The 21942-nt window shown below is 46.0% G+C and overlaps 1 protein-coding gene and 1 long non-coding RNA gene across 5 annotated transcripts in view; one reads left to right on the top strand and one right to left on the bottom strand.

Annotated features, from left to right (window-relative positions):
• LOC310751493 overlaps positions 1-21942 on the top strand; it is a 164085-nt gene that overhangs the window by 88984 nt on the left and 53159 nt on the right. The window lies entirely within an intron of this gene.
• The window catches only part of TANGO2 (transport and golgi organization 2 homolog), an 87692-nt gene that overhangs the window by 14232 nt on the left and 51518 nt on the right, over positions 1-21942 (bottom strand). For all 4 annotated transcript variants that reach the window (XM_083590579.1, XM_083590581.1, XM_083590582.1 and 1 more), the window contains exon 5: positions 19646-19760. In XM_083590579.1, the coding sequence (XP_083446705.1) occupies positions 19646-19760 (115 nt within the window). The remainder of the gene's footprint in view (positions 1-19645; positions 19761-21942) is intronic.

The following is a 21942-nucleotide window of genomic DNA, read 5'->3' as shown; positions in this document are numbered from 1 at the left end:
CCAAGTCTGTGTGTGTGTGTGTGTGCGCGCGTACTTTGAACAAAGGGAAATACAATAGAGCTTTCCAGCACTTCCTCCCACATTTGCTTCAATTCTGAACAACGCCACCCTGTCTTGGATGAGAACCTGGTGAGCTCAGATATGCATCTGAACCACAGTAGTCAGGACTTACGCTGACCCCACTCATGTCTGCCCTGATGAGTCAACAGCAATTTGAGATTGGTTTTTTCCTCTCTTTTTTTACTTCTTCATACACGTTTGTTTCAGCAACAAGCCACAGGACATTTCAAGAGTGAGTTCACATCTAGCCATCACAAAACAGCTCTCCCGCACCCCACTTCATCTTAGTTATTTCCCATCCACATCATTGCTGCTTTTATTCTACCGGGAAAGTGGTACACAAAGCCCAATTACGTTTTAAATTTTTTTCACAGATGCTGAAAATATGAATCAAAGCGTGGAATGTAATGAAGCCCCCAGGGTACAGCACAGTTCAGCATACACCTACGTGTTGAAGGCAAAACTCAATCTTCACGGCAACAGCACACCATCCAACACTACAATTGTGCATATGTACAAGTTCACAGCACAAAATACGCAACTTGTCGGTCCCCAATGAACAAAAGCTTAGTTCAGTTTGGGTTTTGTCCAACTTAAGTTCTACCGTCGTGTTCTGGTCTGATGCAGAACCTGCGTGGAAAGGGGCAAGATTGGAGGCATGGCTACAGGACCACTTATGGGTGCAAGTGAGCAACTTGCTCTGACGAAGACTGGGAGCAGACTGGGCCTCTTGTGTCTGGAGACAACCTCCTCTAGGCTCCACCCCCTTGAGTCCAAATAACTTCAGAGCCTTAAAGAAGCAACCCTCTGGACTGAAGATGGACAAGTCTCCTTTGTTCCATAGCCGCCCCTCCTGGTGGACTTCTAGCACTGCTGGGCCGGTGATGTGCAGTGAGAGACATTTGGTTCTTCAAGGGAAGTTGTCTATGAGGGTCCCGGGTCCCTATAGGCCTTGATGGCCTGGGAGGTTCCTCTGGGAATTCTTGTCCAACCGTCTCAAGCCCAACAGCCTCCCTGTCTTCTGCAGTCAGCTCTGATACCTGACCCAGACTAGCTCCCCATCCAGTTCCCCTGCAGCCTTCAGCTTTGTGTCCAAATCACTCCTGGATACAGGGGTCATGGCATTTACTCAGACTGTAATTAAATGATCTAAGATAGTAATTTCCTTTCCTTTCAGTGCATCTACTCCGAAAATGACTAATGCTGTATACAACTCTAAGTGTGCAGTACTTGGATATCAGAGCAAACAGGCTATCAGTTTTCTAACACAAAAAGCCCTGTGTTGAGAAATCAAATTGCTCTCCAATATTTATCGAGCTCAAATATGGTGGGGAAGACATGGACCCTACATCCCTCTAGATTTTGCCAGATAACAATTCACTGACCACTGGCCATGCTGGCTGGGACCGCAATGAGAAATGTTACACAACATGCAGGCCAGCAACCAAAAACAGAATTGACACACTGCTTGTTTCACCCTTTCCCCACCAGGAGGGGCAGGTGAACGCATGGCATGGCCTCATCTTGTGTTTCACTGCTGTATGTTATGAGCAGGGGACAGTAGAGAAGCCCCAAGCCAGGGCCACATCCTGAATCACGCAGGCACATCCCTAGTTAAAAGGGAAACAACAAGAGTTCTGCTCTTGCAAAAGAAAAAGAGTTAGAGGAGAGGAAAAGAATAGGGGAATGTTGGATTTTAAGCTGTCAATCCACAGCATGAACGCTATGGGGAAATTGCAATATAGGTTAAGGACAGAAATGGGATGCAGTTTAGTAGGAGAGTTCATGCTTTGCATGCCAAAATCCATTAAGTTTTATTTATTTCCCAGGTAGGGCTGGGAAAAACTATTGGGACCTGGAGACCCACTTTTTGTCAGATTAGACCACTCTTCCTCACCTGGTGCCTTTCATATGCTTTGGGCTATAACTCCCATCAATTGCAGTCAGCATGACCATGTTGCCTGGTGCACATGGGAGTTGCAGTTGAAAACATCTGGAGGGCACCAGGCTTGAGGCAGGCTGGTGCGGACAAAACAGAGTGAGATGGACCAACTGGGACTGAGACGATGGAAGGCAGGGAGACCAAGAGCCAGAGCCAGAATGATCATATGAATGCTTGTAATGAGGGAGAAGGGACGCGGGTGGCGCTGTGGGTTAAACCTCAGAGCCTAGGGCTTGCCGATCAGAAGGTCGCCGGTTCGAATCCCCACAATGGGGTGAGCTCTCATTGCTCGGTCCCTGCTCCTGCCCACCTAGCAGTTCAAAAGCACGTCAAAGTGCAAGTAGATAAATAGCTACCCCTCCGGCAGGAAGGTAAACAGCGTTTCTGTGTGCTGCTCTGGTTCGCCAGAAGCGGCTTAGTCATGCTGGCCACATGACCCGGAAGCTGTATGCCGGCTCCCTCGGCCAATAAAGCGAGATGAGCGCCACAACCCCAGAGTTGGCCACGACTGGACCTAATGGTCAGGGGTCCCTTTACCCTTTACCTTTAACAAGGAAGGAAGGGTTCAATATTCCTAAATTTCTCCCAAGTTTTATCCAAGAAAATGGGACTGTGAAATTGACTAAACCAGATTACAAAGCAGCTGGCCTAAACAACTTTTCTCCCAAAAGTAGACTTGGCATAAGGCCACTAATGCCAAAAGGTGGATATGTGGATATACAGCAGGCATGAGCTAAACAAACAAACAAACAAACAAACAAACAAACAAACAAACAAACAAACCACTGAGGGAGTGGGGCCAACTGAACATAAGGTTGGGAAAATGAGAAACAAAGTTGACAAGATGCATCTATCTCTACCTCAAGGTCTGTGTGATTCGCTTCCTTCAGCTGTTACCAGAGTTGGTGTGGGAGCAGCCACGCCCTTGCTGCTAAGAGATGAACTGGCTTCCAAGCAAGGAAGGCATTTATGGGATTTAGCTTTCTTTCTCGATACGGAGTTTTAGAAATAAGCTAGCAGATGCTGCTAGTAGCATGTCAAACTCGAGTGGACTGGGGAGGAAATTGGACAAGGCAACAGTTTTAAGGATGTCTCTCCCCACCTCCCCACCTTCCTCTTTTTCTTTTATGAAGTAGCAAAGGAAGAATTGCAGAGCTGCCATTAGATGGCTCACTCTCTACATCCTTCAGCCCTTCCTGCCAGCACAGAAAGGCAATTCCTCAAACTGCTCTGGGATTATTAGGCTGGACGTCAGGATGAGATCATATCAGGCAGTATTTCACTCAAGCGATTCACTTATTATTTACAATGGTGGTGGTGGAGAAGCAGTTCTCCAGCGACAAATGAAGTACATCTGTAGTCAAGATTTTAATTCTATCCAAGCTTTCAGAATTGTCTTCTCCCTTTTATGCAGGATTCTCTCCCCCCTGCTCTTTCCCGTTGCAGATAAAAAATAATACATACGCACACAATTCTGTAGCAAATCATATAGATAAGCACACACACATACATGTATGCACTCACGTACACAAATATATAATGATAGTATGGAGTGTTTGCACAGCAGATGAGCAACCATTTCCCAGCATTTCATTTTGTCCGAGAACAGGGGAGACACACCAATAGGCCCTTGCAAACCAAAAGCAGGCTGGGTACAACCTCATTAAAACTAAATGTAACGCGTTGGGAATTTAAGCTGCCGGTGTATAAATTGGCATCTGGTACACAAAGTCTAACAAGCAGAAATTGTTCTTTAGTCAGCTATTTATAACCTATCCTATACTTTGCAGCTATAACCCAAACTGAGATGCGTTGCCCTCCCTTTTTAAAGCAGCCAAAGCTCTTAAAACACACTCACACCCACCCCACAACAACAACTTTCTCCTTATGTAGGGCATCAACAACAGGGTGATTGAGATCAAAACAAGATAAAAAAAGAAAATGAAAGAAACAGAAGCACTGGATTTACTCGACCTCTCGTGCTCTCCCTCTTTTCTACTTTCAAGGCATTCTTCAAAAGATGACTTATGCTACACAGCTCATTGCTATTAGTTAAAAAGCTCCCCCGGAAAAGCAATTGTTAGCTTAGCTAATAGTAAAATGCTGCCGTGGCACAAGGGACAGATCCGATTCAGTTCATGCAATTTGTGCTTTCCAAAAACAGTATGTGAACTGAAAAAAAAGCTGCCACTTTAAAATTCGCACTGCTCCGAACTGTACGGTACGGCTCTCCGCCCTCCCCTCAAAAATGTACAAAATTTGCTTGCGTTAAGGGAAACAGCACAAAAATGAATGTGCTAGTGAAAGCAAATGGAAATGCAATATATTTGGAGGAATTGCCTTGCAAAAAAATATATATGTGTACATTAGGCAAAATTACATGCAAAAATGTGTGCATGAGATTATTTATTTATTTCCCACCTTTCCTCCAAGGAGCTCTAGGTGATGTACATGGTTCTGGGGCTGCCCTTGAGACTGACCCAGAAACTCCAGCGGGTGCAGAATGCCGCGGTGAGACTCCTTACGGGGTCCTCGTTGCGGGATCACATTCACCCAGTGCTATACCAGCTGCACTGGGTCCTGGTGGAGTACAGGATCAGGTTTAAGGTGCTGGTTTTAACCTTTAAAGCCCTATACGGCCTAGGACCCTTGTACCTACAGGACTGCCTCTCCTGGTATGCCCCACGGAGGACTTTACGGTCTTCTAACAAAAACATCTTGGAGGTCCCGGGCCACAGAGAGGTTAGGCTGGCCTCAACCAGAGCCAGGGCTTTTTCGGCTGTGGCTCCAATCTGGTGGAACGCTCTGTCACAAGAGACTAGGGCCCTGCGGGACTTGACATCTTTCCGCAGGGCCTGCAAGACAGAGCTGTTCCACCAGGCCTTTGGCCAGGGCACAGCCTGACCCCCTCTTCTGGCAATCCTCACAGAACTCTAGCCCAATGGTTGACATTAATCTGATTTGAACTGATCTTATAACGAAATGATTTTATAATGTTGTATCACTGTACTGTTGTTAGCCTCTCTGAGCCCGGCTTCGGCTGGGGAGGGCGGGATATAAATAAAATTATTACAGTGGTGCCCCGCAAGACGAACGCCTCGCAAGACGAAAAACCCGCTAGACGAAAGGGTTTTCCGTTTTTCGATGCGCTTCGCAATACGAATTTCCCTATGGGCTTCCTTCGCAAGACGAAAGCCCATAGGGAAATCTCCAGGACAGCGGGGAAGCGCAGCGCGTCTTCCCCACTGTCCTCGGACCTCCTCCGAAGGCTGGTGGTGGGGCGGAGAGACCTCCTCCCGCCGCCAGCCTTCGGAAGGCTCCTCCGAAGGCTGGCGGTGGGGCGGAGAGACCTCCTCCTGCCGCCAGCCTTCGGAAGGCTGCTCCGAAGGCTGGCGGTGGGGCGGAGAGACCTCCTCCCGCCGCCAGCCTTCGGAAGGCTCCTCCGAAGGCTGGCGGTGGGGCGGAGAGACCTTCTCCCCGTGCCAGCCTTCGGATGGCTGTCCTGAAGACTTGCGGTGGGAGGAGGGTTTTCCTTCCCACCGCAAACATTCAGAATGCTGTTCTGAATGTTGGCGGTGGGGAGGAAAAACCCTCCTCCCACCGCAAGCCCCGGAACAGAGGAGAAGCGCTGCGCGCCTTCCCCTCTGTTCCCGGACCTGTCCTGAAGGCTTGCGGTGGGGAGAAAAGCCCTTCTCCGCACCGCCAGCCTGGCAAGCGGTCTCCATAGGAACACATTAATTGATTTTCAATGCATTCCTATGGGAAACCGTGCTTCGCAAGACGAAAAACTCGCAAGAAGAAAAAACTTGCGGAACGAATTAATTTCGTCTTGCGAGGCACCACTGTATTATTATTATTATTATTATTATTATTATTATTATTAGTCATTTAATCCCCACAACAAGCTTGTGAAGTAGGTTATTGACCAGCCCAGTGAGCTCCGTGGCTGTGTGGGGATTTGAACACTGCTCTCCTAGGCCCTAGTCCAACACTCTAACCACCACACTAAAAAAAATAATCGTGAACTGATGTGGAAATATCCAAGGCGTTGTTTGGTTTGCCAATTGCATTCACTGTTGAGTATACAACTCTTCGTTGTCTCTCTTCCCTTGGCAATCACAGGAAGGTTTGGCCCACAGAGTTCATCTCCCATCCCACAATGGAGGAAAATCCACACTGTAAAATATCTGTGTTCGGTTATTTACAGCGCTTATATCGTAAGCTGGCAAACTCTGAGGCACAACCCATTCTTCATATTAGTGTTATAATTTTATTTTCATTCACTCTTAGCCTTCACCACAGAGTAGACTGTAAATTCTAATCCACCTGAAAAATGCAACGAAGATTAATTGAATTCTCCGCATTTTCAACATAGGTGCCGGCTGCCTCGTTGTCATTTTACCAGCGTTTAATATTAGTTATAACCACTACAGAGTTCAAGCCTCTCTGTTCCTAAGGTTCAGCACAATAATTACTCATGTCTTGGCTGATGTCTGTACTGCAAGAAAGCAACCATATATTTTCTCTCTCTGGCTACAGCAACCTTCCTTACCTCCTTATTTTGTTCAGGACCAAACTAACATGGCTCCCATCACAGGTTGAGCATGAACCAGCTAGGCAGCCCAACTCCCTCATCTCAGAAGACTTCAGTGCAACCTGTTGCCTGGCAACTGCCAGCAAGGGAAGCCTTGCCTCCATCACGGACCACTGTGAAATCCAGTTGCTCATTTTCACTCCCTTGGAATCAAGGATGGGAGCATGAAACACTGCCCTAATAAGCTTGATTCTACATGGGCACCATGTCATTTCTGTTCCTCTCCCAGATCAGGGTCTGATCTTGGTTCGAGAACCTTTTGCACAACACTTTGAAGTTTTAAATTTTTATTGTTTTTAAAAAATTGTACACTCTTTACATCAGAGGATTTTACAACCAAAATAAACCATAATACAAACAAGAACATGACTTTGCTTTTCATGCATGTTAATCTCCTTCTTTTAACTCCTTGTTCTTAACCTCTTAAATCACATATATATCTTTAACAGTTTTCCAAATGGTACCCTATACCTTCTTCCCCCTGTTCCCATTACTTCCCTTCACCAATGTGCAATCTTCTCAGCCTAATATGGTTTCTCGTTGTGTTAACAAAAGTTTGTATTTGTTGTTCCATATACGTATGTCATGATATTGTTTTGTATCCTTGCATTTTACCTACTGAGAGTCTCCTGTTGCTATAAAGCAGGACATAAATATACTAAAAGAAATAACCTAAAGAAAACAAAGTACATTGCATTAAATGCAGGGTCACATTTAGGCATGTGTGTTTCAGATAGCAGGCATGGGCTCCCCCAATCCAGACAGCAAGGGCTGGACTTGCCTGCCACAATTCTACTAAAATACCCACCCCAGGGCAAATAGCAGCTTGAGTTGGATTTTCAACCAGGCCCTGTGGCACAGGGGGAAAGGGCCTTACCCATTCTTTTCAATGGATCTACTCTGAGTAGAACTACTGTTGCATACAACCCTCTATACCAGGCATAGGCAAACTCTGGCCCTCCAAATGTTTGGGACTACAATTCCCGTCATCCCTGACCACTGGTCCTGTTAGCTAGGGATGATGGGAATTGTAGTCCCAAACACCTGGAGGGCTGGAGTTTGCCTATACCTGCTCTATCCTCTCCACCACTTCCCCCCTAAAATAAGATTAATGCTACTAGTAACACTTGAGCCCGTCGCTCGCCCATAAACTTTAAACACTTTTCCGGCTTTTAAAAGCCGCTTATTTCTCATATACACAGCCTTTTTAAAAGTCTTTTGAACAACAACAAAAAGAGGTTATCAGACAAGCGCAAGGCTGGCAAACAATGGAAGATAGAGAATGGGACTATATATCATAACCCTGTGGTTTTCAGTCTTCCTGCCTTTAGAGGGCCTTTCCCCCCTCCTCCTTGCCTAGGAATCAATGCGCGTGCCAGAGGATTTCAGAGCATGTACCAGAGTACGCTCTCAGCTCAGAGAAGGTGACAGCCAACCCCCTTAGATGAAATAAATGTGCCCAACCATGCCTTGCAGCTGTGCATCGCAGGAAAAGATTGTCAACAAGGGACACCATCTGAGAAGAGAAGCTTGCCTTGCTGATCTTGCAGAGACACCTGATTCAACTGCAGAGGAGCTCCAGGATTTGGAAACCACTGTCTAAGGGTATCAGGGGGTTGCTCGAGAGCAATCAGGCAAATGCCTCCCTGGTCAGCTGTAAAGCCCTGTTACTGGTGCCAAAGAAACCTTCACCATGCAGAGCGCCACTATTCTGTGGCTCGCTCATTCACTGGCAGAATCTGAGAGTGGGCGGTCCTTAAACCTTCCCCAGCAGAGTAGTTTCTTGATGCCCAGTCTGCGCTTCCCCTCTCTGTGCGGAAGCCTACTGCGCAAGGAGGGCATGGGTAACGGAGGACCTCTCTCCTCCCCTCTTTGCCCAGGCAAGGTGTCCTGGCACCGCCTCGCCTCCTCCGAGCCCTGAAGCTCCTCTCCGTTGGAGGCGTGGTTACTCTCCTCCGCTGAGGAGGTGCTGCTTCCCACGATCTTTGGGGGCTCTCTGTAATCCATCTGGCTTTCCCCCTCTTGCCCCTGAGCCGATGGCAGTTGCCTGACACACTGCCTTAAGTCACCTTTCAACAGGCAGCACCTGGCAACTGTACCACTCCCCCTTCCCCCCCCAAAACCAACTAGCTTCCTTCTGTGGAAACCTGTCTGGATGCTCAGATGATTCATCCCATGGGAGCCTGCCCTGGCGCTTCTGAGCTCTCTCCACTGCCAGCAATTAGGTGGGCGCTACCTTCTGTCATCACATAAAGAGTTTCAAAGCATGGTTGTCAACTGAATCGAGCGCACAAAAATATCTTCATCCAAATGTCATTCAAGTTTCAAAGTAACAGCTGGATGTGCAGTAAAGGGCCATCAGTGAAAAGAAACCTCCAACATTTCCCTGTCAACAGAAGTTTGACCATCACAATCCCTATTAGTCGGAACACTGGGGCAGGCCTTCTCTCTTTTCTCTCTTTATTAAACACAAAAATCAATTTTACACAGCAAATTAAACATGAATTAAACCACCGTCTGGTTTGAACGCAATGTTAAGCCATGCTAATTTTTAGCTTAATGCAAACAAGTGACGTATTGCTGTCCTTGCTTCGCTCTTGACTTTGTGTTACAATAGCAGACTAATATACTCCACCAGCTTTTTACAACCTGGCGCCATCCAGATGGATTGGGATGCAAGTCCACCAGCCCCCCAATAGTCAGGGATGATCGTCAGTATGACCAACAACCAAAGATGATGAGAGCTGCAGTCCAATGCATCTGGGGTGGGGGGCATACCAGATTGCTGGAAGGCTGTACTAAGCACTGTGGGTTGTAACCAAAGCAGAACCAGCAGAGTTTTGCTTGCACAGCATCATGTTTGTTTCCTCCACTGCCTCTTTGCACCCCCAAAATCTTCTCTGGGGGGGTGTCTGTGAACCCTCTGGAACTGATTTTGAGAGTGCACAGGGGGCTGCAGGTGAGAGGAGAGGAGAGAGGAGAGGAATGGCCTGCTCTGCTAGCGCAAGTCCCAGTGGCTCTAATGCAGGGGTCAGCAAACATTTTCAGCAGGGGGCCGGTCCACTGTCCCTCAGACCTTGTGGGGGGCCGGACTATATGGGCCCGCAAAGAGGCCTGAAGATGCTTTGCTTTACCTGTCCCAGTTGTCGTCCCAAGAGCCGCAGTTGGGCTTCTCCAGCCAGCCAGGCGCCGTGGCGGGGCAGGAGGCTGCGTTGGCCGGTGAAGACAGAAGCAGCAGCCCCGGCGGGGGAGCCGCGGATGGAGGTAGGGGAACTGGGGCTTCGCTGGAGCTTTTACCCACCACCTGCTGCTGCTGCTTCCTGAGAGGCACCGCGGAGAAGAAGACACGAGCCGCCCGCCAACCTGCAAGCAGCGGCCACAGCTGCAGCAACAACCCGCCTGAACGCCATGGGAGAAATGAAGGAGGGAGGCAGGAAGGCCGGCGGTGAAGAAAGCGTGCAAGGAAGTGGCATGGAAAAGGGGCGCCGAGAAGGAAGGAAGGGCAGACTGAAGGAGAGGGAGGAGGAGCCGTAGGAAAACGCATCAGCAGTCGGCAGCCAGCGTCACATGCCCACTTCAAAGCGCCGCCCTGCTGAGGCAGGCAAGCGGGCAAGCCAACTCCCGCCGTCAACGGCACGCGGCGTGGGACAAGATTGCTCTGTCCCTGAGGAGAAAAGTGCCACCGTGTGAGGGAGAGGGAAAGAACGCATGTGCTGGCGATCCACGCAGCGATTCCTGGAATGTCTGCGTGCCGGATCTAGAAGGCAATTGGGCCTGATCTGGCCCGCGCCCCTTAGTTTGCTGACCCATGCTCTAATGCCACACATGGAACAGGCAGTAAACAACTAAAGCAGCGGGGAATAGTTGTGCCAAACAAATCAACGTCTGTCATTAGAAATGAAGGATTTGCACTCTTTTGCAACCATTTCGCGGCCCTCATAATTGCATGGCAAATATACACCTCTGATTTATCGCTTTCTTTTCTATGGAGGGAGCACCTTTACGCTTGAAATATCTCCCCCTCCCACAAAAGAACCCCAAGTGGATGATGCATCGCCCATTAGTCATGTTGCTATGTTTCACCTTAGATCTTTACCCCCACCCTTCTCAAAGACATACATTCCAGCAATTCCTTACAAAACCCAAGCTGGTCATGCATCGCTAAAAAGCCAAAGTTTTTTGTTTTAAGGAAAGAAAGCAAAATTCAGCAAAAAGAACGAACGTATCAGACTCGTTCCCAAGGCAAGTCAATCAGATGTTCTGCTCAATATAAATTCATCTCATGTACTATTCCACAACTCCTCCAGGATAAGAGATTTGTAGTTTCCAGGCTTCTAGATTTTAACTATGTATTTTGCTGGGGTTTTTTTAAAAAAAGAGAGACGAGAGAGGAGAAATCTATTAATAAAGATTGTGGCAAGAATTTAACATATTTTCAAGCAACCAAGCAAGTTTCAAATACAGCTATGGGCTTCCACAATATTTCACGTATTTGCAGTAGTGCACAACAGTTTAATGGAATGTGTGCTAAAACAGCAATGGTCATGTGCTTTCCATTTCACCCCCCAAAAAAAAATAAATAAAGCAAGAGTCGTGTATGTAACACCCCAGATACTCATCATTGTCTGAATTGCCCTTGTTATTACTCATTGCTAAAGAGTCTTCTTTGATTTCTGCATGCTATGTTAATTTAATCTGCTACTGCCTTCCTTCCAAGCTATTATGGTGTTTGCTCTTTTCAGCTGAACACACTAGAAAACCACAACTACCTTACAATAGGTTATCAACAATTCAAACTAAGCAGCAGCAGCGGTATGTGAATGTGCAGGCTGAATAATGCAGTGTGTCACTGTGTCCATTCAAATGTGTTGACACTAGGGACAATGCACCTACAACTTCAACGTTCTTCAACTCTGGTTCCCACACATTGCTGGACTGCAACTCCCATCAGCCCAAACCAGCTTAGCCAACGGTCAGGGATGATGGGAGCTGTAATCCCACAACATCTGGGGACCCAAAGCTGGAGAACACCAAACTACTAGAGATCCCTGTAAGGCAGATGAACCCTAAAGAACAAGTCCTCTAGCAATTCACTTATGTTAAAATGTTTTTCAAGAATCCCCCCCCCCCAAAATGCAAAAATAAAGACTGTACCTGATTAGGCTCAGGTACCTGAAAACAAAGACCATTCCTGGTCAAACAGGGATAGCTGCACACTATACAAAATTCAGGATTTTTCTTAAGTGGAGATTTAGCTCCTTCCATTTTCAAGCTTCCCTAGGTGGATAATACCGTTGCAACAAGTGCACTGGATAGCTGGTTCCAAGACAGCGCTGGCTCTGGTTCCAGTACAACATTCTAGCCACAAACAGAACCTGCCTAGGAAGTCTCTATAGAAAATGTCCCAACTTGACCATGTAGATCAACTCCTTGAAAGGCTATACGCTCCTAAAGACATAAGCAAAAAGAGCTAAATATGTGGAAAACATCAAGCCTAGTTTGCTATCTGCAGAGTCAGATGTAATATAAACCAGCTTGCTTAAATTCAAACCATCATTTTATAATCTGACTTCTGCCCCGTCGCAAACCAAAGTTTGTCAATTTAGACTCATCAAACCAGTTAGGCTCTGTAAACCATGATCTGACTGATATTTGTGCCAAGCCTGTATGAAGTATATTAAAAAAGCTGTCTTTGAGTGAGTGAGGGGGCACCCCAGAAGCTAATCCAGAGCCAGTTCTTACATGTATCTATTAGCCAAGCATTGCTGCAAAAGACTATCTTGTGCTGATTTAAGTAGTCACCAGAGACTTCCTTTAGTAGCAGAACTTGAGTGTGAAAGCAACATTAATACTTGCCTTGAAGTTCTGGTTTGAGAATTTCAGCAGTTAAGATTCCTTGGAGTTTAGGGGGTTGGGGGCAGGACAATGGGAGATGCATCTTAATTCAGGACATCTGTAGCTTATTTCCCCAACATTCCACATTTTCCCAGAAGTACACTCTCTATTCCACATACCTCAAACCGTAACAGATTTGAATAGCAAATAGCTTCAGCAGCTAGAAAACACACACATATACAAGCTGGCACTCACACATTCCAGGAAGGGAATGTTGTAACTAGCTCAGGAAAGAAGGGCCACATTCTGTCCTCTAAAACTGGGCTGGAAGGTCAGCTTTCCCCCAAAATACTGCCACCCGCTCTGATTTTTCATCGCTGTTGCCCGTATTAGCATGATCTTCAAAAATAAGATGCAGTGTCGGACTGGAGGGGAGCATCCAAAGTTTGTTCTACTCAGAAAAGACCCATTGAAATCAATGGAGACCAACAACAACAACAACAACAACAACAACAACAATAATAATAATAATTTATTTATACCCTGCCCATCTGGCTGGGTTTCCCCAGCCACTCTGGGCAGCTCCCAACAGAATATTAAAAACATGATAAATTTGGCTCAATTGATTTCAGCTGGGTCTGCTCTTATCAAAAACAGTTGGACCCAACCCTATATTCCTGCAATAGCTATTATATTGTTGTTAGCTGCCTTGGATATCTTGCATGACAGAAAGGAAGGATATACGTGCTTTTATTCATACGCATTTTATTTTAAAAGCAAGAGCTAGCATGAAAGACAAGGTATTTTTTATTTTATTTGAGAGAGCTTTCCTTTCCTTTCTTTTCTTTTAATCCTGCATTTTTAGAAGAATCTACTCTGCTTGGGTCCAGAGATGCCCTTAGATGGAGAGGTTTTGGTGAGCAGCTACTGTTCCACTTTCTGCAAGGGGCAGTGTTGGCGGTAAGCTGTGTAATGCACAGGGGATTCTGCGATGCCTTGCACAAACAGAAGCCGACCTCTGGTTTCCCAGTCCTTTCTTTCTTGTGCAAGAATCTTGCGCTATGTCAGAAAGGGTCCTTCTGCCCGCAGAAGAGGCCCTTCTGCTGCTCACGGGCAGCTCTGGATCCAGCCCAATATCAACTCGCAGAGAGCCTCTGAAAACAAGTGATGTTAACTTCGCCGCAGACAAACAGCAACATGAGCCAGCCACAGAAATTTATAGCTTCAGTGTAAACTGTTTGGAATTATGTTTCAAGATCAATCTTATTACCAAAGGGAATTCTGAGTGCCTTGCGGGCAACGTAGCCACTAGTATCAAAGCCTAAGGGTGAAATATCCACAAGACATCGCTGAAGGCTTTTGCAATTCAGAGATTATCGTATCCAATGTTGGCCGCAGTGAATATTTGGCATATAAGCCAACCACATTGCCTGGATTGTTTTACAGCCATCATAAAAAAAAACACCCAAAAAAACACAAGGGCAATGGAAGGGAGCAGCACTTTCAGAAGCTGCTCACATATTTCTACCCACTTTTGTCAAATGGTCACAAGCTAATCGGAACAGTCCCTTTATGTTCCGTTTTAAAAATATACCTACTTTGCTGTCTTTCCCTCTTCACAGAGCAGAGAAAACAGTTGGACATATAAGTGAAGCAAAGGAAAATCTGTGAGGACAGGGCCCATCTTGGGCTAGCTGAACCAAACTGGAGTTGGCACACTGCAGAATGGAAAAAGGTAAACTAAAGAAACCAGGAAAGCGAGATCTAACCACGTGCCCCCATGTAATGAGAACTCTACTTATCACTTGTTACAGTAGTGGGGGGAGAGAAAGTGCAGAATGGACTTCGAAACAGGAGCAAATTAAAAGCAAGAAAGAAAAGAACATAAGCACTTGAAAGTGGGCAGAAATTTCCTATTTATGGGAGAACACAGATGTGGCTCAGCAGGAGAGCACATGTTTTGAATGAAGACTTCCCCAGGATTAATCCCCATCATCTTCCAGTTTGAAAGATGCCCATTGCCAGGGTGGAAGAAAGGCTTCTGCTCAAGAGAACTGTTGCCAGCTGGAGTAGACAGCATGGCGGGTAGATGGAGCAATGGTTTTGACTCCGCAAATGACAGTTTCAGGTACTCATTGATGTCGGGAAAGGCAGGGCAGTGGAAGGGAATTTTTAGAAGCTGTACTGTATTTTTAGAGGCTCTTTAAATATGCTGTTCTGTTTTGCCATTCCTTTATAAGCCACCTCAAATATTCTTGAATTATAAAAAGGCAAGCTGTTTAAAAAAAGAATCCAAAGAAAGGAAGAAGAAGAAGAAGAAAGAGGGATGAAGGAAGGCGAAAGAAAGAAAGAAAGAAAGAAAGAAAGAAAGAAAGAAAGAAAGAGGAAGGAAGGAAAGAGAAACAAGACAATTTATTACCCAACCTTGTCCAACAGATTGTGCACAGAGCAGGTATTTGTGGCTTTGTCATTGAGAAGGGACGAGCAGGAGCTAATCGTACCCAGACCACAAAGATCTGGTCAGGGCTGACTCTGAATGATTGCAACAGAGAGAGGTCTAAACCGCCTGAACTTGTAGGGAGAGAAGGCTGCCCCCATTTCTGAACGGTGTCTGCCCTCCCTGCATGTCCTCCCCAGCCCCTGGTTCCAGGAGAGTGTTCATCTTCATTATAGAGAGACCAAGGGCAAATTAGCGAATCACAAAGATGCCCTACAGTAGTTATGATTCCACTGGGATTTGAAGATCATCGCTCTAAGCAGGAGACACTAGGAAATGTTTTAAATGAAAGCTTCTGCCTGACCTACCACGACTTGCGGCAGTCTGCAGCTGAATTCTAATGGTCCACTTTACTTGAAGCAGGGAAGAAGATTCTACTACGGATTGTTCTGACCTTCAAGCTATGACATTTATAAAAAGCATTCTCTCAAACCCATGCTCATGATTAACATGGCTCCATCACAAGCCACAGGTCCAGACAACAGAGTAAGGTTGCCATACGGAAGAGATCGGCACTCTAGAACTAAGGGGGAGGGAATGCAGTGCTAGTCAAACAAACAAAGCCAAGTGCTACTACTGGGAAGACGAAGGAGAACAGGCATTCCCCACTCCGTCCAAAAGAATGAGTGACTGCAGGTTCCAAGGGGCAGAACCAGAGACCGTCCTTCTAAAGAAAAGAAAACGCACCTGAACTAAGCTACACTTCAGGCCAGGGTTAGCCAACGTGTTGCCATCTGAATGCTGTTGAACTACAGCTGCCACCAACTCCAGCCATCATGGCTAACAGTCAAGGATGATGGGAGTTGCAGTCCAAGAATGTCTGGTGCCACGTTGTCTAAGCCAAAGGTTCTCAAGCTGCGATGGTGCAAAAGCTCCATTATCTACAGTAAGGTTGTGGAGCAGTCAGAAATATCTGCACTTGGTCTTGCACTCAATTTATTTTTTCTGATGACAGAAATCAAAACCATTTTGAACAAGGGCCTGTGACTTTCATGCACTGGCGCAGTCTACTAATTTCCCCTTAAATGTTTAAAAAGGAGCCCTTCTCAGTAGCCTGGCCCAAAGCCCATGATTTTCATAATACAGTGATGATATTGATGTTGATGCTAAAGAAAGAATAAGATTGTGGGTTTTTTTGCCTTCTTCCATTGCATTATAAGGCACCTTGACGGTTATTCAAATATGAGTTACATATGTACTGTATTTTGATTTGTAGAATAAACAAACAAAAATGCTATTAAGTGGTCTGCCAAGACCCCCAGCTTTTTTTAAGTTGTCTGTAGAAAACCAATTATTCTCCTTCCATTTATAAGCCTGGGATTCACCGGTCAGCTATCCCATGGCAGGTCACAACACATGCCCACCAACTCAGTTTCACTAGTAATCTCTGTATAGTCAAAGCTCCACTACATACAGGTGACGCTCAAACACCAACCTATTGATTACTAACAGCTGCAGTATGCATTTACAACACACTGGAACACAAATCATGTTTTATTTAAACATAGGCTCACCCCTGACTTGTGCATTGATTTAATTGCACAAAACTTACACAGAGGTTAGACTATGCCTGGTCTTTACTATCTGTTCCAATTTGGTTGCAGGGCAGGTGTGTGTGTGTGTGTGTGTGTGTGTGTGTGTGTGTGTGTGTGTGTGTGTTATACGGTCATGAGCTCGGATCTTGATTTCATCCTGATTTGTTTGTACTGTTCATCGTTCATTCATCCAACACTTTTCAGAGGATTTTCCTAACTGCAAAACATCCATTAAAAACACACACAAAAAAGTGGGTTTGCCACCCCAGGGCAACAGAGCCTTTGAATCCACTGAAATTGCACAAGCCTGAAATTCTGGTATGCACCTGAAATCCTACTGCAAAACACTGAGAGTCCAAAGGCTACCTATTTGAGGGGAAGAACTCTTATAACTACTTCTGAGAAACCAGAGTGCTATTTTGGGGAGGGAGAGCAGGAGGAGGACATGGTTTGTTTGGCATATTCTGAATACCCCCCTCTTTGGCTAGCAGCCATCCATCTTTGATACACTCTATTGAGCTGTCAAGAAATGGATATAGAAAGTAATTACTGCCCAGGGGAGTCTTCCTCTTCTTGTCAAAATACATATAGCGTATTTGAAGTAGTCAGCTATGCACTGTACACACATAAGAACGAACTGGCAAATGCACAACAGGGGAGCAACTTTTGGGGAGGGGGGGCGCATGCCAGTGGTGGGCAGGGCCAGAGTCAAAAGCAAGCAGAGCAACAAGCGGGACCTTTAACTCTGTACAGTCAAAGCTATACACCCATCTCTCAATCAGCCATCCATGCAAGCAAGAGGCATTATCACAGTTCAATAATGCATTCCTGCCATGCAAAAGCACTCAAGGAAGGTGAAAAGCTGGGACAGGGTGTGGCCTGGGAAATGTCTTGAAGGCCAGGCAGAAAGGCCTGGAGGGCTGCATTTGGGCCTTGGACTTGAGGTTCCTCATCCCAGATATACACCACAGAATCCTAACTATAGTGGTACCTTGGGTTACATACGCTTCAGGTTATATACGCTTCAAGTTACAGACTCTGCCAACCCAGAAATAGTGCTTCAGGTTAAGAACTTTGCTTCAGGATGAGAACAGAAATCGTGCTCCGGCGGCACAGCGGCAGCAGGAGGCCCCATTAGCTAAAGTGGTGCTTCAGGTTAAGAACAGTTTCAGGTTAAGTACGGACCTCTGGAACGAATTAAGTACTTAACCCGAGGTACCACTGTATACTGTTAACAGACAATGCTTTGGTTCCTGAGGAGTTCAGCATCTTTGGCATCTTGTTCAAGAAGCATTACAAAATACCGCAGAGGCCTACCTATCCTTCAATGCAACTGGCATAAATGAATAAATAATAATAAATTTAATAAGGCCAGTTACTGCATTTGAAAGCTAACCAGAAGGCAGCTCGGCTGGGCTGAGGCAGCCCCAGTAGGCAACAGGAATGCTGAAAGCAGAGCTGAACTAAGGGCGGCAGAGCCCCAGAAATAATTGATTTACAGATCGGCAAAGGGCCAAAAGGATCGTCAAGCAGCACACACTTCAGCATCCACTCCCGTTTCTGTATTCCACCACAGGAAAACAAAATGATATGATTTATGTTGGCCTGCACTGTGGGGCAGGGTTGGCAAGCAAAATGAAAACAAAATTCACATCAATTTGAAGCTTGCGGCAGCAAAGTCTTAGCAACACCCTCCATTTGTTTCAGCGGCAGGTTAACCCAGTGAGCGGGGAATGACATTAATTATACCATTTTAGAGTTAGAATGAATCTTAGGGGCCACCTAATGCAACCCCACCTGCTCAGTGCATGGTGCCACCACAGCATCCCTGATAGATGGTCATCCAGCCTCTGTTGACCCAAGATTTTTGCGCTCTAGCAGTGGATTCTTACATCCCTTTCAGGGCTACACAAACGCCTGGTGGATATCACAGTCCCACCACAACTCTGCATGATTAAGTGTGCCACAAAAGTGTATAGAACAAACAGGGTATATTGATAAGAGATTTAAACATGTGCTTAGTTTGCTGGATCCAAAAAGCTAAGCAGCTGTACTGTTCGTAATATACATCCAAACAATGGGCAATTTCCTTCATTGCTATGATTTCACAGATCCGGGGGAGGGGGGGGCGGCGGGACGCTTTATGCCTCCTTCTAGAAAGGCTACTTCAAATCCAGGTTGAGGTCACCCTCTTGGGTTAATTAGAGTTCTGCCAGGTACTGCAGAGCTCACTAGCGCTCTGTCTCTGCTTTCGCCCAGGACCGCATTCTATATTCATTATGTGACTAATTCAGAAAGCCCCGCAAAGATCTACAGAGCCATATGAAATGACACCTGAAGTGTGCTTGACTTCAGATCCACTCGGATTATTGGCAGTTCCCACTTGACACCTGGGATGTGCCATTTTACATTTCCAGGGAGCGACATCCTTGACTTCATCATTATCACCACATCTGTTTCTGCCTCTCGCTCCTTTCTCATTCAAGTTCTCCCCAGATGCCTGACCAGGTGAACAAAGCGAGCAGATTGCAGCCATTAGTTTGTAATAACTGTGAGATGGCACTGCGCTTCCTTCCTTATCCATGCCTACTTCTTTTAGTCATCTATGCAGCTTGCCTGGCAATCCCAGCTCCCTTCTCCACAACCGCAGTGTAGCATGGGTAGGGAACCTCAAGCTCAGAGGGCAAATGTGGCCCTCCAGGCCTCCCTACCTGGCCCTCAGATCTCTCCCCAGGCCACACCTCCCACTGGCTCTGTTTCTAACCCCATAACGTTTTTGCCTGGCTGGACTATGTCCTGATAATGCCTCTGGCTTGCCTGGATGAAGGACAGAATATGGTTTGTGAGGGCATGTAGAAACTAGCCTACTGAATAAAGGTAAAATGTACATTCATTGCCCAGAGTAAACCCATTGAAATTAAGACTGCTATGTACACCAGTTTCAATGGGGCTGCTCTGAGTACAACTCAAAGACTGCTACAACCCTAAATTGGTTCCTTAATAAAACAACAACAACAACAACACAATTTCTTCATTAAAAGGGGGGGGGACGACAGAATAGGCTTCGCTCTGACACATACCCATGCTACAAACATTTAGTGCTATCCATTATATGCACCCCATTGGCCCTTGCTTTTTCCTCCCCCTTTGCTGCCTTAGCTGTGAAGTTTTTATATACTTACTTCAAGTCTGCTGCTATTAAATTAAATCCATTGTAAAGGTGTCCTTCTAAGGCCACCTTCTTCAAGTAAGAGTAACTGTCCAGATCTGAAGTCAAAAAATTTGTCACGAGGGCACCTGAAAAGTGGGAGAAAAGGGGGGGGTTAGATGCTGGTAGAATGCTTTCCAATGAGGAAAACGGACATTTCCCCCCTCACTGGGCTAGCTCAACCAAGTAGCAGAAATGAATAAGCTTTCTGACTCACTGTAGTCAAGGACATAGCATGGAAACGGATTAACGGAAATTTGATCAATTGTGTACCAGGCTCACTGTTAATAAGCGACCTTTATATGATCATTTTTTTTAAAAGGCTTTTCAAATGTTTTATGCCCCCCTCTGAGACAAATTTCACAAATAATACCAACCCCATCAAAGCATCCTTTTATTTCCCGCAAGTCAGTAATGCTACACAATTAAGATCATTGCAAATCAGCTGTAGCAGACCCACCACTTAATACCACCAATTAATAATGCGGTGGATCCTCTCCCGCTAACTGCCCTCAATTAAATATAGTGCAGCCACCTCACAGTACACCAATTACATGAATTTCTACAATTTACCACAGATTATCTGGCGGGGGACTTGTGTGAGGGAAAACTTAATGATTTAGAGTCTCAGGCAGGAGCTGATCAAACAAACATGAAACGTTTTATTAAACAAAAATAAGTTTATGAAACAAAGTGGGTCAGGAAATGCGTTCTTTCAGGTTGATGTTAACTTATTTTATTTAATTATGTCTCAGGCTTAAACATAATACTATAGGCACAACTCTTCTTCAGTTACTAAAAATCAGGTGTTACACTTCAGATGGTAAATGTTTAGGTTTCTAGAATAGAGGGTAAAATGCTCAACTTAGTTTCTGTCACTTTGATATTATAGTTAAATACTTTCAGCACAGATTCCTTCGCAGCTTAATCCTTTGGTTCATGAGGTCTTCTAAATGGTATTACAGACCCAGGGGGATCCCCTCACCCCTTGTTACTGGTTTGGGAGTCTTACGTACCTAGAGGAACTCTCCCCTCCTGACTCTACTGAGACCCAGGTAGCCCGTACAGTGGTACCTCGGGTTACATACGCTTCAGGTTACAGACTCCGCTAACCCAGAAATAGTACCTCGGGTTAAGAACTTTGCTTCAGGATGAGAACAGAAATCGTGCTCCGGCGGCACGGCAGCAGCGGGAGGCCCCATTAGCTAAAGTGGTGCTTCAGGTTAAGAATAGTTTCAGGTTAAGTACAGACCTCCGGAACGAATTAAGTACTTAACCTGAGGTACCACTGTATTCCCACAAGATCTACCTCTCCCGGCTCAGACTCAGCCCTCCCAGGACACTCTGGCCTGTATACCTTCCCCAGACCCTCAACCCGGTCTCCCGATCCAAGCTGCGAGGCTCCACCCTCTTGCTATGGGTAGTCCTCCTCAGTGTGAATGCTTAACTTCCCTCAGAACCAGTTCTCCTGAACACACTCCCTAACTCCCAACTCCCACCAAACCCTATTTCTTAACCTGAACCTTTGCCCCTCCTCAAAACCAAGCCCAACCTCTCATCTTAAATCCAGCCTTGTCTACCCCTCTCCCTCAGAAACTCCTTTTATATCCCCACCCCCAAGTGCTGTTCCTCCCCACTCTGTGGCTAGCTGACTTTGTAGCCAAACAGAGAGAGGCTCCAGCCTACTCTGGAGGGGAGACTACATCACCAGACTGTGGTCTGGCTCTACTGTCCGTCAGACAGTATTTCAAGCAATGCTGGGAACGCAGAGCTAAACCCAGCTCCCCAGGATGTGGGCAGGCGTAATATATGCAGAAACGCTGAGAAACGCAATTAAGATATGCTCTATTCTCGGTACACATCACATTTTTAACGTGATCTTGCAAAAATTGCAACAGAGAACTGGTGGCTAGAGAAAAGACTTTCTCCCTTTCTCTTAAGAGTAGAACTGGGGGGCGTCTCATGGAGCTGGTTATTGGAAGATTCAGGACAACCAGGAGTAAGTACCCCTTTACACAGAGCATTGCTAAATGATTAAATTCTCTCCCACAAGATGTAGTGATGGCCACCAACTTGGTTGGCTTTAAAAGATGGTTAGACACTGTCAGGGAACTGCCATCGGCTCAGAGGTAAGAGGTAGAGGGAAGTTGTGTTACAGGGAGCCTCCGAAAATCTTGCGAAGCAGTTCCTCTTCTGGCGAGGAGGAAAGCCCCACCTCCAGTGGGGAAGAGGTGCAAGGACCAGAGGATGCTAGAAAGAGCCTTAACACCG

This window comes from Podarcis filfolensis (assembly GCF_964270895.1).
Source record: "Podarcis filfolensis genome assembly, chromosome: 16".
In the NCBI taxonomy this organism is placed as follows: domain Eukaryota; kingdom Metazoa; phylum Chordata; class Lepidosauria; order Squamata; family Lacertidae; genus Podarcis; species Podarcis filfolensis.
Note: the sequence above shows the minus strand (reverse complement) of the source record. Positions and strands in the feature narration are given on the sequence as shown.